The 12,445-nt window shown below is 40.5% G+C and overlaps 2 protein-coding genes across 2 annotated transcripts in view; one reads left to right on the top strand and one right to left on the bottom strand.

Moving 5' to 3' along the window:
- Nucleotides 1–12,445, top strand: part of LOC100432405 (zinc finger protein 705A) — a 57,319-nt gene that overhangs the window by 34,825 nt on the left and 10,049 nt on the right.
- LOC129050562 (beta-defensin 108B-like) lies at nucleotides 2,549–6,942 on the bottom strand. The gene is made up of 2 exons (XM_054532972.2): nucleotides 6,841–6,942; nucleotides 2,549–2,712 (listed from the first exon to the last, which is right to left on the bottom strand). The coding sequence occupies exons 1-2, from the start codon at nucleotides 6,926–6,928 to the stop codon at nucleotides 2,549–2,551; spliced, it is 252 nt and encodes an 83-aa protein (XP_054388947.1). The 5' UTR covers nucleotides 6,929–6,942.

Consider the following 12,445-nt stretch of genomic DNA (forward strand, 5'->3'; position numbering starts at 1 on the left):
AAGGAATGTCACTGGGGGTCCAGAGATGTGGAGATGCAGGGGCTGTTGGGCCCCAGGGCAGGATGTAGTCTGTTGGGGGCTGGGCTCTCAAAATGGCACTGTGCCACAGCTGCCTGTATCTGGGGATGGGTGCAAATGATCCAGTGCCAACTCCTTCTCTGGGACAATGACCATCCCATAGACTCCAGGCAGCTCCCTATAGTAGTCTCAGGGCCTGCAAGGGCCGAGGGACTGTCCCTTGGCTAGGATTGCAGTGTCCACGGTGGGAATATGGACCACTGGGGCTCTCTTTTTTACCTTTTCACCACACTGGAGAGCCTGTCCTGGGTTTAAGCTGATTCTGGCTGGGCTGCTCCTTCATTTTCCTTTCCTTCCATACCTCAGAGATTCCTTGTCACTTTGCTGCTGAATTCTAGTGCCCTCTTTCATGCCCTCTTCAAGGTATGATTATCTACTTGCTGTTTTGGTCTTTCTTTGGGAGGACACAGTGCCTGGTGCCTCTAGTGAGCCATCTTGAAGGCCGCCTCCTAGCAATGAGAGGATAATATTCTTTGTGAAGGCTTTAATATACGTGTCCAAACTGCTTCTTTTCTAGGGAAGCACTTACTCCAAGAAATAAATGTTATATAGTGCAAAAATATATTTAAGGGTCAGTTGGTGATGTAATTTCAAGAGTGGCACTGAGGAAAACTTGGCACTTCCACAGGGTTGAGTTGGTTGGAATATATCTCGGTCTCTGAGATTTTGAACCCAGTGTTTTGAACTTTTTGAGATTTCAAGTAGCCCATGTGACATAACTTAACATTCTTTCTTGGCCAAATCAGGCATGGTGAAAAATAAAATCCAGCTGATATACTTTTAAATATCTTCATTCTATACTCTTTCAATGACCACGGAGAGGCTCCCCACTACTTTACACAAAAAAGAAAACTCTATGAACGAGAATCTCTTCACACAAAGCAACTAAAGTTGTGTCTAAATGGAGCAAAATGGTGACAGGTGGTAAAAGCACTCAGTGGCTGTGGTAGGCAGATTAATGTCCCCTCTGTCTCCCACCAAAGCTATCCGCATCCTAACTCCTGGGTCCTGTGAATGCGCCACCTTGTGAGGCAAAGGGGAATTGAGGTTTCATGTGAAATTAAGGCTGTTAATCAGCTGACCTTAAAATAGGAAGATTATCTTAGATTATCCAGGTGGGCCCGATGTAATCATGAGTCCTAAAAAATGGAAGAGTGGGGAGAAGATGAATTCAGAATGATAGAATGTAAGGACTCGACGCTCCGTTGCTGGCTTTGAAAATGGATGAAGGAAGCTATGGTGCATGGGAGTAACCTGCCATTGCTAGGATAAAGGTGCAGGAAGAAAACTGCAGAGCTTCCAGAAGAAAGCTCAGCCCTGCTGACACCTTGATGTTGGCCCACTGAGATCCAACTGGAACCTGCAGCCTATAGAACTGTCAGATAATGCATTTGTGTTGCTTTAAGCCACAAGTTTGTTGTCATTTGTGATAGCAGCCATAGGAAGCCGATGCAGTATTTTAAAAGATGGAAGAAAATGCTGAATGATTATGCCCAGTGAAAGTTGGGAACTAAAGGAATTCCCTGGATCTTGGCCAGGCATACATGTACAGACCCAGGGAATTGCCTTTGAAAAGGGTGCTGAAGAAATTGCCTTTAATCTGAGTGCACCTCTTCTTATAATTTAGATTTCTGGTGAAGTCTGGTTGATGTGATTCTGCAATTTTCCCATGTGCTGCACCTTTATCAGGGAGAGACAGACCCCTGCAAGGCTGCATGGAATAGGATGGTGCATTTTCCCAGGAAAAAAGGGGAGTGGTCTTCCCATATGCAGGGTGAAGGGTTACAGTGCTAGACAAAAGCAACAGGTATGGTGAAAGTTCCCCCACCCTGCTGTAGGTCATTTTCAACTAAGAGCTCATCTAGATGGGATAGAAGGATACTGGAAACCAAACAGTAATCAAGTCATAACATGTAATATAGACTCCCTTCCTTCCTTCCTTCTTTCCTTTCTTTCTTTCTTTCTTTCTTTTTCTTTCTTTCTTTCTTTCTTTCTTTCTTCCCTTCTTTCTCTTTTTTGAGGCAGAGTCTTGCTCTGTCACCCAGGCTGGAGTGCAGTGTTGGGATCTCGGCTCACTGCAGCCTCCACCTCATGGGTTCAAGCAATTCTCCTGCTTCAGCCTCCTGAGTAGCTGGGATTACAGGTGCCCGCCACCATGCCTGGCTAAATTTTTGTATTTTTAAAAGAGACAGGGTTTCACCATGTTGGCCAGAATGGTCTTGATCTCCTGACCTCATGATCCACCCACCTTGGCCTCCCAAAGTGCTGGGATTACAGGCATGAGTCACCACACCCAGCCAGTAATATAAACTTTTAAAAGAGGTTTTGTGCTGGTTGGTTTTGCTTTATTCTTTTTTGACGATTCAATAAAAATCCCTGTGAGAAAAATGGAGAGAGGGAAAGGGAGACAGGGAGACAGGGAGAGGGAGAGAGAAAAAGAGAACCTAAAACCTCCAGAAAACAACAGGCTTCAGTCCTTTTTGGGTGTAGTGCTCTCAATTCTTGGTTGATGCCCCAGAGGCAGGCAGCAGGGTTGGCTATTTAAACATCTCCCAACATGGATTTCTGTTTTGAGGCAAAAGTCCCGACAGGAGCCATTTGGACGTTCACAGATCTCCTTGAATTTGCCCCTGGCTACATGCAGAAGAGGGTTATTGTAACCATTCATCAGTCTTTCTTTACTTTGTATTGAATTACATGGACATAGGGGGCAGTGCCTGAAAATAATCTTGTGTGGATTTTTGTGTGTGCATGTGTTATTTGATTTCTTTAACACTTAAAAATCTGCTGTCACACAAAAATTTGGATTTTTTGGTGTTCTTGAAAAATATGAAAATATTGGGTGCACCTACATGACAAAAGGCTGGAGGTGAGTAGCCCGCTCCCCTTTACAAGTTCTAGAGCATGCACGTTTCAGTTTATTTCTTCCTTATTATCTTCTAACACTGATGGGAGATTTCAGCCTTTTAAAAAAATATAATGTCTTGTACTATGGATTTTCCTGGAGTGAAAGAGAAGAAAATCTCTTTTGGCTCATCTCTTTTTATTTCTACACACACACAAACACACACACACACACTCTATATGATAGGTTATAATAGATGTGTTTTTCAAAACTAGAACTGAAATATTGACCTAAAATATAATATACTTTAATTGTTAGGATATTTTTCCTGTGGAAGGGAACAATATTCCTATGTGTTTAATACACAAATATATCTGTGCCAGTACTTGTTACACCCTGAGACTTCACTCACTACTTATATCTCTGGCACTGGTCTTTGAGGTTGCAATTTTTCTCTAGAAACCATTGCATATTTTAAGAGTGAAACGTTCAAGGTCTTCTTAAAGTCTCAAAAACTATACTTGTTGAAAACATTGCATAGTATTTCATTTATGTCCTAAGATATCACTGCTCTGGGGATAGGCCACACACATTGAGGTGTTTAGTTTGAAAAGTGTTTTAATTCTGAGCAGTCTTTGTATGTAACACAGAGCACCTTTTGCATGACAACTTCTTGGCAATAAGAGAGGTATAAAAACCAGCACTTTTTTTTTCTATTCTGGAACACAAAAGCCAATTCTAGAATAGCTTTCAATCAGTACAGCGATTTTAATAGGCATTCAATAAATGCCTATTTAATTGAACTGAAATCCAAATGCATTAAATTCAATTTAACTTTTCAATGGTCACAAAGCAATTAGTGGATTGACGTGAAGACCAAATATATGCAACATCATATTTATGTCTATAACGCAAATTGGGAAATAAAGGTCATGCTTTTTTGAAGACAATGATAATTCTAAATGTTGACCACTTGGTAGAAACAAGCTGAAATCTGAGATTTTGATCCCTGAGCTTTCCGTCTCTTCCTTTTATCTGTAAGTAGTCAGCTACTATGTATAGTAGTACCCGAGCCCACTGTCCTTGGGCTAAAATTGGCCCTTTGCAGCTGGAAAAGTCATAAGAGATTAGTATAGTGTAGAGGATGAACCACTGACCTGTCCTGTGATATGTGATAAATCACTCTTGAACATCCCTCTGTGGTAGTACTTCTTGCATTCTACTACGGGTGGTGTTTTCCCATCTGACCTCAATTCTTGATAATGAATTTCTTGAGGGCAGGAATTGTATCTTATTCTCCTCTGTATGTATATTCCAGAATCTGATTAAAGTCTTGGCTTATAATAGCTGTTCAGTAAATGATTGTGGAATAATTGATTAAAATACAGCTATTTTCTAACTTGCAATATGTTTGTGTGGAAATTTGTTATTACTCGCGGTTCACAAGTCTTTGAATCATGTGTACTATTTTACTATACCTGATTGTATTGAGCATTTTATTTTCAAACCACTTTTCAAGAAATTTAATACAGAACTACCATTTGACCCAGTAATCTCGTTACTGGGTGTGTATCCATAGGAAAATAAATCAGTCTTGTAAAAAGACCTAAATTTGTATGTTCATTACAGTGGTACTCACAGTAGCAAAGCTATGGAATCAAACTAGGTGTTCATCAACAGTGGACTGAATAAAGAAAATGTAGTACATATATGTCATGGAATACTATGCAGCCATAAGAAGAACAAAATTGTGCCCTTTTCAGCAACATGGATGCAGCTGGAGGACTTTATTCTAAGCAAATTAGCTCAGGAACAGGAAGCCAAATACCACATATTCTCAGTGATAAGTGGGAGCCGAGCAATGAGTGCACATGGACATAAAAATGGGAACAAGAGAGATTGGGTCTTACCAGGAGGGGAGGCAGAGGGAGTAAAGTCTGAAAAGCTACGCTTTGGGTACACCCTACCTGCGTGACAGAGTTATTCGTACCCCAAACCTCAATATCACACAATATACCCATGTAACAAATCTGCACGTGCACTCCCTGAATCTAAAATAAAGGTTGAAATTATTTTAAAAAATTGAAATTACAAAGGGCTTTTTAAAATTATGATGTACCATTGTTCATTTGCAAGAATTCAAGTAACATTAGGGATTTTAAAAATCTTTTGTTTTCATTTGTTCTTTGCTTGTAAACCTTGTGTATTGCATATTGTGGACACTATGTCTTTTCCAGCCATTTGCTTTAGGAACAAAAGCTAGAGTTATAATGAACATCATAGGCTGTCTTGTCTAGTCACTTACCTTAAGGATGAGGAAATAAGCTGACGGAAAGGAAGGAACTTGCCGGAGATTACCCAGTGATCGAGTGAGGCAGATGATAGGGACGGCACTAAGGCTTGATATTCTGAGCCTCATTCTATTTTCCACTCTTGCCCTCTCTCTGTGTCCTCCTCTCCTCTCTAGCCTTCTACAAAAAGTTTGCAGTTCTGCTTCAATGTCTACCTAAGGACATCAGAGGAGATGCCACCTTTCATTAGGCTGCATTCTTTAGCGCCATCCTGTGTTTTCTTCTCCAGTCTTGTTGCGTCCCATTTTTCACTGTCAGTAATGCTTCTGCCTGTGCTGTTCTATCCAATTAGTTTCTTCTATTTTGATTGAGTGACAGTGAAAACAACAAAAAAAATTTATTTATCCAAATTTGGAATTTTTAAACCTTGATTAAAAGCATTGATTTTATGGGGTTATAGATGTAAGACACATATTGTAAAATATTTTTTAACTGATTAAAAAAAATGAAACCCATGTATTTAGCCAGGGTGACTATTTAACAAGTACTAGTGAGACAGGACTTCAGTAATGCCACAAGGATAATAATCTTATGAGTCAGTCCCCGAAGTTGTGTGCTACCGAGTTAATATAATTGGATATGGTATCACCTTTTTTTTCAGGCCTTAGAAAGTCACACAAAGGAACAGCACAACAGAACTCTAGGGTGGGATATATAGGGAAAGCCAGGATATTAAAACAAAACATTGACTCTGACATTTACCCCACTGTTGGGAAAAGCAGTTCAGTTTCCAGGGCCTTAATTTTTTCCTCTATAAAACAGCAAAAATAGAGGCAATAAGTTGCTTATTCATCCTTGAATACACATGTTCAGGAGTCCCAGAAAATTTTCGGATCTACTTTGGGTGTCTGGTAACCACCTTGGGCAAATCCAAGAAGTCCTATACACACTTCTCCAAAGCATGTCTGTGCAAGGGGCCTTATACCTGTGATTAATGTTCACATGCTGAATGCAGTAGGCTATGCTCTGGTGTGGGGTCATCCCTGGTCCCTGTGTTTAAATTCTACATTACAAGACTAGATGCTGAGAAGGAAGAGGGAAAGCCAGGGATGGAGATGGAGCCTTAAGGGGAAAAGTCAAGCCCCAGGGACCAACAGTACTGGGGAGCAATAGGTTAAAGATTTCTTAGATTATAGTAATATTTTCAAAGAGACTTCTTCCACCAATCCCTTCTGTCTGAGCCTACCATGGCTTTGGCATAGCTCTTATGCCAGCGTCTTAGGATAACTAACTTTTGCTGAAAGAAACTAGAGGAGCTTTGGAGACCAAGATTTAGTAGAACAATGCCTGATTTTTAATTTTTGAGGTCTAGTAACTGCTAGTAAACTTGCTTAATTTAGAGATGGAATAAGAGGGTTTCAAAGACTTGAAACACCATTGACTTCATTTAAGTGAGTTGCTATGGAGAATTAACGAATTAGATGGCTGCAGGCCTCTCAGCCAATGTGTCTTCCAGATTTCCTATGAGACCCCCTTTTCTGGTCATAGGTGATGGTGATTTCTCTTTGAGTATTGAATCCCTGTAAGGTGTTAGGCACTCCACTCTTACCAAGTTTATTTTGTTACCTGGTAGAACTTGGCTCATAAAGAAGAAAATGGTGAAGAGGAGGACAGCAATCCTCACGGTTGAAGAAAGAAGAAAGTTTGGCTTCATTTCCAGGAGGCAGAGAAAACTTCCGTCTGTGGCTCTCTAGCACCAGTGGAATGTCTCTGGATAATAAGAGCCTTTCTGTACCTCATTAGGGATATTCCTAGATAGAGGTGTTCTACGCATGCAAAATTGCTTTTATGGGAAGACTGAGAGTCCTTTTTTTATTGGACAGCCAGTTCATTAGAATGAGGTGGGTGCACAGTTTTGGCCAGAAAACCTTGTTAAATGGGAACATAAGCTACAAACATTTTGGCAAAAGATGAAAGTTTATGAACAAACAACCATTTATATTGTTACAATAAATGAGACTCTGTTGAGAAACCAGTAGGTTTCGTTAATGACCAGACATTTTGTTAGTGAACACTTCCCAGACTTTACTAGCCCTGCTAAGAATTAATCACCCCACTTGCTCCTGGTCTGAAACTCCAAAGTGCTTTGTTTATGTTACAGTGCTTACTGCCTTGTATGTTAGATTAGTGAATGTATATTTGCCTCATCCACTACTGTATGAGCTTCTTTCTTGCTGGGACAAGGCTATATTCCTCAGAGCTGAGGAGGGAGTTGAATCACGTGGCTATTTATTCTCAAATCCTCTTCACCAAGTGGAACAAAACAACAGCGAAAGACCACCACGCATGGAAGCAGGAGGTCTGGATTTGGGTTCTAGATCTCTAGATCTATTACTAACTGGAGATATGGATATAGTCAGGAAAATTGTCTTCCTTAGGTGCTTCCTTGATAGCACCTATAGAGGTCGAGATCTGTTGGATCGAGATCAGGGGATTCTCAATCATGACTATTCAGGAAATCAACTGTGAGAGTTACTTTGCAATACAGATGCTTAGTTCCATCTCATGATATTTTTATTTTTTAAAAAAAATTGGTCAAGTATTTTTCATTAAATAATGTAAACTTTCTTAGTCTACATCTAATAAAACTCCCACCGGCATACAAATACATTGAATGATATTAGCAGCAGAATCTTTAGATAAAGTAACCATACACAACTATGAGGCCACTTTTTTCATTGCTTATTATTTCATGCTGTTTTTCACCATTGTCGTCATAATCAGCCTCATCCTACATTGTTGAACACCCATCATGGACCATACGGCATAAACATTTTTCCTACTCATAAAGGAGCATATGTTCCCTATATGTATATAAAATTAATGTCTGAACAAAGTGGCTTAAACAAGGCAGAAGTTTATTTCTCCCTCACTTAAATCTATAGTTATACCTACCATGGCTAGTACAGATACTTGCCAAATTCATTAGGGACGCAGGCCCCTTCCAGCTCTCTGTTCTGCTATACTTTAGAAGAGGCTCTAGTTTGGCTGCTAAATCCCCACCTATCATTTTTGAATTCCAGGCAGCAGGAAAGAAAAAAGCCAAGAGAGAAAAACAAGGGAACATCTACCCCTCCTTTTAAATTTTTTAACCAACCCCCTCTTGTTTTTTTTTAACCGACTTTGTTGAGCTATGATTACATTTAAAAAGCTGTACATATTTAAGGTGTACATCTCAGTGAGTTTGGGGATAAGTACACGCCATGAACACATCACTACCATCAAGATTATAAACATATCCCTCGCCTCCCAAAGTCCCCCCCCTTTATTATTATTTTTTTTTTTGGTAAGAAATTTTGGTAAGAATACAAAATCTACCCTTTTAGCAAATTTTAAGTATGCAATACAGTATTCTTAGCTATAAGCACTACACTGTAAACGAGACCTCCAGAACTTACTTATGTGGTATATCTGAGACTTTGTGCTCTAACCACATCTACCCATTTCCCCAGCACCACGGCCCCTGGCAACCACCATTCTACTCTGCTTTTGTGAGTTTGTCTATTTTAGATTTCAAATACAAGTGAAATCATATAGTAATTGTCATTCTGTGTTTGGCCTATTTCATATAACTAATGCCCTCCAAGTCCATCCGTGTTGTCACAAATGACAGGGTTTCATTATTATGTAACACTGAATAATATTCCATTGCATATATGTATTAGCCATTTATCCTGATACTCTCCCTCCACCTGCCTCCCAACAGGCCCCAGTGTGTGTTGTTCCCCTCCTAGTATCCATGTGTCCTCACTGTTCTGCTCCCACTTGTAAGTGAGAACATGCAGTGTTTGGTTTTCTGTTCCGGGGTTAGTTTGCTGAGGATAATGGCTTCCAGCTCCATCCATGTTCCTGCAAAGAACATGATCTCATTCCTTTTTATGGCTGCATTGTATTCCATGGTGTATATGTACCACATTTTCTTTATCCAGTCTGTCACTGATGGACATTTGGGTTGATTCCATGTCTTTGCTATTGTGAATAGTGCCTCAGTGAACATATGTGTGCATGTATCTTTATAATAGAATGATTTATATTCCTTTGGGTATATACCCAGTTATGGGATTGCTGGGTCAAGTGGTATTTCTCACTGTAGGTCTTTGAGGAATCACCATACTGTCTTCCACAATGGTTGAACTAATTTACATTCCCACCAACAGTGTAAGAGTGTTCCTATATCTCAACAGCCTCATCAGCAGGTAGTTTTATTTTAAAAATTTTTGAGAAACCTTCATACTATTATCTGAAATGGACATAGTAACGTGTATTTCCACCACAAGTATACAAGGGTTATCTTTTCTCCACATCCTCACTAATACTTGTTATACATCTTTTTGATAATAGGTATTCTAAGAGGTATCAGGTGATATTTCATGGTGGTTTTTATTTGCATCCCCCTGATGATTAGAGATGGTAAGAATTTTTTCACATATTTGTTGGCCATTTGTATCTGTTCTTCTGGGAAATGTATATTCAGATCTTTGCTCTTTTTTTTTTTTTTTTTTTGAGGTGGAGTCTCGCTCTGTCACCCAGGCTGGAGTGCCATGGTGTGATCTCGGCTCACTGCAAGCTCCGCTTCCCAGGTTCATGCCATTCTCCTGCCTCAGCCTCCTGAGTAGCTGGGACTACAGGCATCTGCCACCACGCCCAGCTAATTTTTTGTAATTTTTTTTTTTTTTTTTTTTTTTTTTAGTGGAGACAGGGTTTCACCATGTTAGCCAGATCTTTGCCCATTTAAAAAAAAATTCAACTTTTATTTTAGGTTCAGGGGATGCATGTGCAGGGTTTTACATTGACACATTGTGTGATGCTGAGGCTTGGAGTATGAATGATCTTGTAACCCAGATAGAAACCATAATACCCAATAGACAGTTTTTCAGGCCTTTGTCCCCACCTTCCCTTCCCCCTCTAGTAGTCCCTAGTATCTGTTGTTCCGATCTTTACGTCCATGTGTAACCAATGCTTTGTTCTCACTTATAACTAAGAACATATGGTATTTGGTTTTCTCTTCCTGCATTATTTTAGAATAATGGCCTCCAGCTGCATCCATGTTGGTGCAAAGGACATAATTTTTTCATGGTTGTGTAGTATTCCATGGTGTACATATACTGTATTTTCTCTATCCAGTCTAATATTGATGGGCATCTAGGTTGATTCCGTGTCTTTGCTATTGCAAATAATGCTATAATAAATATATGAGTGCACAAGTCTTTATGGTAGAACAATTTATTTTCTTTTGGATACAAAGGTCAGTCCCCGTGGCTGCTGTCAAGGTCCAGTGTTGAGTGCCTGCAGCTCTTCCAGGCTCAGGGTGCAAGCTGTCAGTGGATCTACCATTCTAGGGTCTGGAGGATGGTGGCTGCCTTCTCAGACCTCCACTAGGCAGTGCCCCAGTGTGGACTGTGTGGGGGCTCCAACCCCACATTTTCCCTCTGCACTGCTGTAGTAGACATTCGCAATGAAGTCTCCACCCCAGCAGACTTCTACTGGACACATAGGCATTTCCATACATCTTTAGAAAGCCAGGCGAAGGCTTCTGATATGGTTTGGCTCTGTGTCCCCGCCCCAATCTCACCTCAAATTGTACTCCCATAATTCCCACATGTTGTGGGGGGACCCAGTGGTGATAACTGAATCATGGGGCCAATTTCTCCCATACTGTTCTCATGGTAGTGAATAAGTCTCACGAGTTCTGATGATTTGATAAGGGGAAACCAGTTTTGCTTGGCTGTCATTCTCTCACTTGCCTGCTGTGATGTAAGACATGCCTTTTGCCTTCTGCCTCCCCCCAGCCATGTGGAACTGTAAGTCCAATTAAACCTCTTTCTTTTGTAAATTGCTCAGTCTCAGGTATATCTTTATCAGCAGTGTACTCCTGTACTTTGTGCACCTGCAGGTTTAATACCCCTCGGAAATTGCCAAGGCTTATGGCTTGCACCGTCTAAAGTAAGCCCTTTTAGCCATGGCTGGGGCCCTTTTAGCCATGGCTGGAGCTGGAGTGGCTGAGACCTAGAATGCTGTGAGCACTGTCCTGCACTTGCGCTGGGTGGTGTAGCCCTAGGCCAAGCCCACAAAACCATTCTTCCCTCCTAGGCCTCAGGCCTTTGAGGGGAGGGGCTGTCACCAGCCAAGTTCTCTGAAATGTCTTTGAGGCCCTCTCTTCATTGTCTTCTATTAGCATCTGCTTTCCTTTTAGTTACCCAAATTTCTGCAGGCTGCTTGAATTTCAGACAAGTCTTACAAGTACTACATGACCCCTAACACTTCCTGATTTCATTTCTGCAATATATTTTATTTTTTTACATCATCGTGAACATTGAAACTTTTTATATCTATTCACCTTCCATTTGTTTTCAAGTCCAGTTTACCTCCAAAGAATTTTGGAATATGGAGTCTCCATAAGACTCTAGTTTGTCTGGTTTCTTGCTGTATCCCTTGACTGCGAATGCTTTCTAGTACACATAATACACTCAAAAGCACTTATGAATAAAAAAAAGGAATAAATCTTCATATTTTTCCTTCAAAATAGCCTTAACTCTTTGGTTTCCAACTTTATGTGAGGGTTTTTAGTAGTTGTCTCAAAAATCCAATCAAATTGAACAGGGTGTGTCTCCAGAATGAAGTTTTTGATTAGGTTCAGTGTCTGTGCAATCAGGGCATGTCTCTTGGAATGTAGTGGTGATTAGGTTTATTAATTATTTTTTTCACATATAAGGGGAAGCCAATCAGAGGATGCATTTTCCCAGAGAAGGAGCATCTGAAGAGTTTAAGACCTTGGGGAAAGAGAGTCTTGCTGCTTGCTTGTGGGACTTGCCTTGGAAGGTAGATAAGTTCACTGCATCCTCCAACTTTTTATTTCTGGTGAGCTCTCCAAGCACTGAGATGTGAACTGGCCTCATTCCCTTACAATGATACTGTTACCAGTAGAAGAGATTGCAGTTACTGGCAGCATATCTGCATGGGTCCATAAGCAACTTCAGTCCTTGCCTCCTCAGAAGAAAGAATTCGACTGAGGGGCATACAGCGGAAAAACAGACTGAGGTAAGTTTCAGAGCAGTTTATTTAAAAAGGAAGTTTATTTAAAAAGGCTTTAGAACAGGAAGGAAAGGAAAATTCTCTTGGAAGAGACCCGAGTAAACGCCTGAAGGTCCAAGAGAGAAAAGAGAAGGGCCTT

The sequence above is a fragment of the Pongo abelii genome, chromosome 16, assembly GCF_028885655.2.
Source record: "Pongo abelii isolate AG06213 chromosome 16, NHGRI_mPonAbe1-v2.0_pri, whole genome shotgun sequence".
Taxonomy (NCBI): domain Eukaryota; kingdom Metazoa; phylum Chordata; class Mammalia; order Primates; family Hominidae; genus Pongo; species Pongo abelii.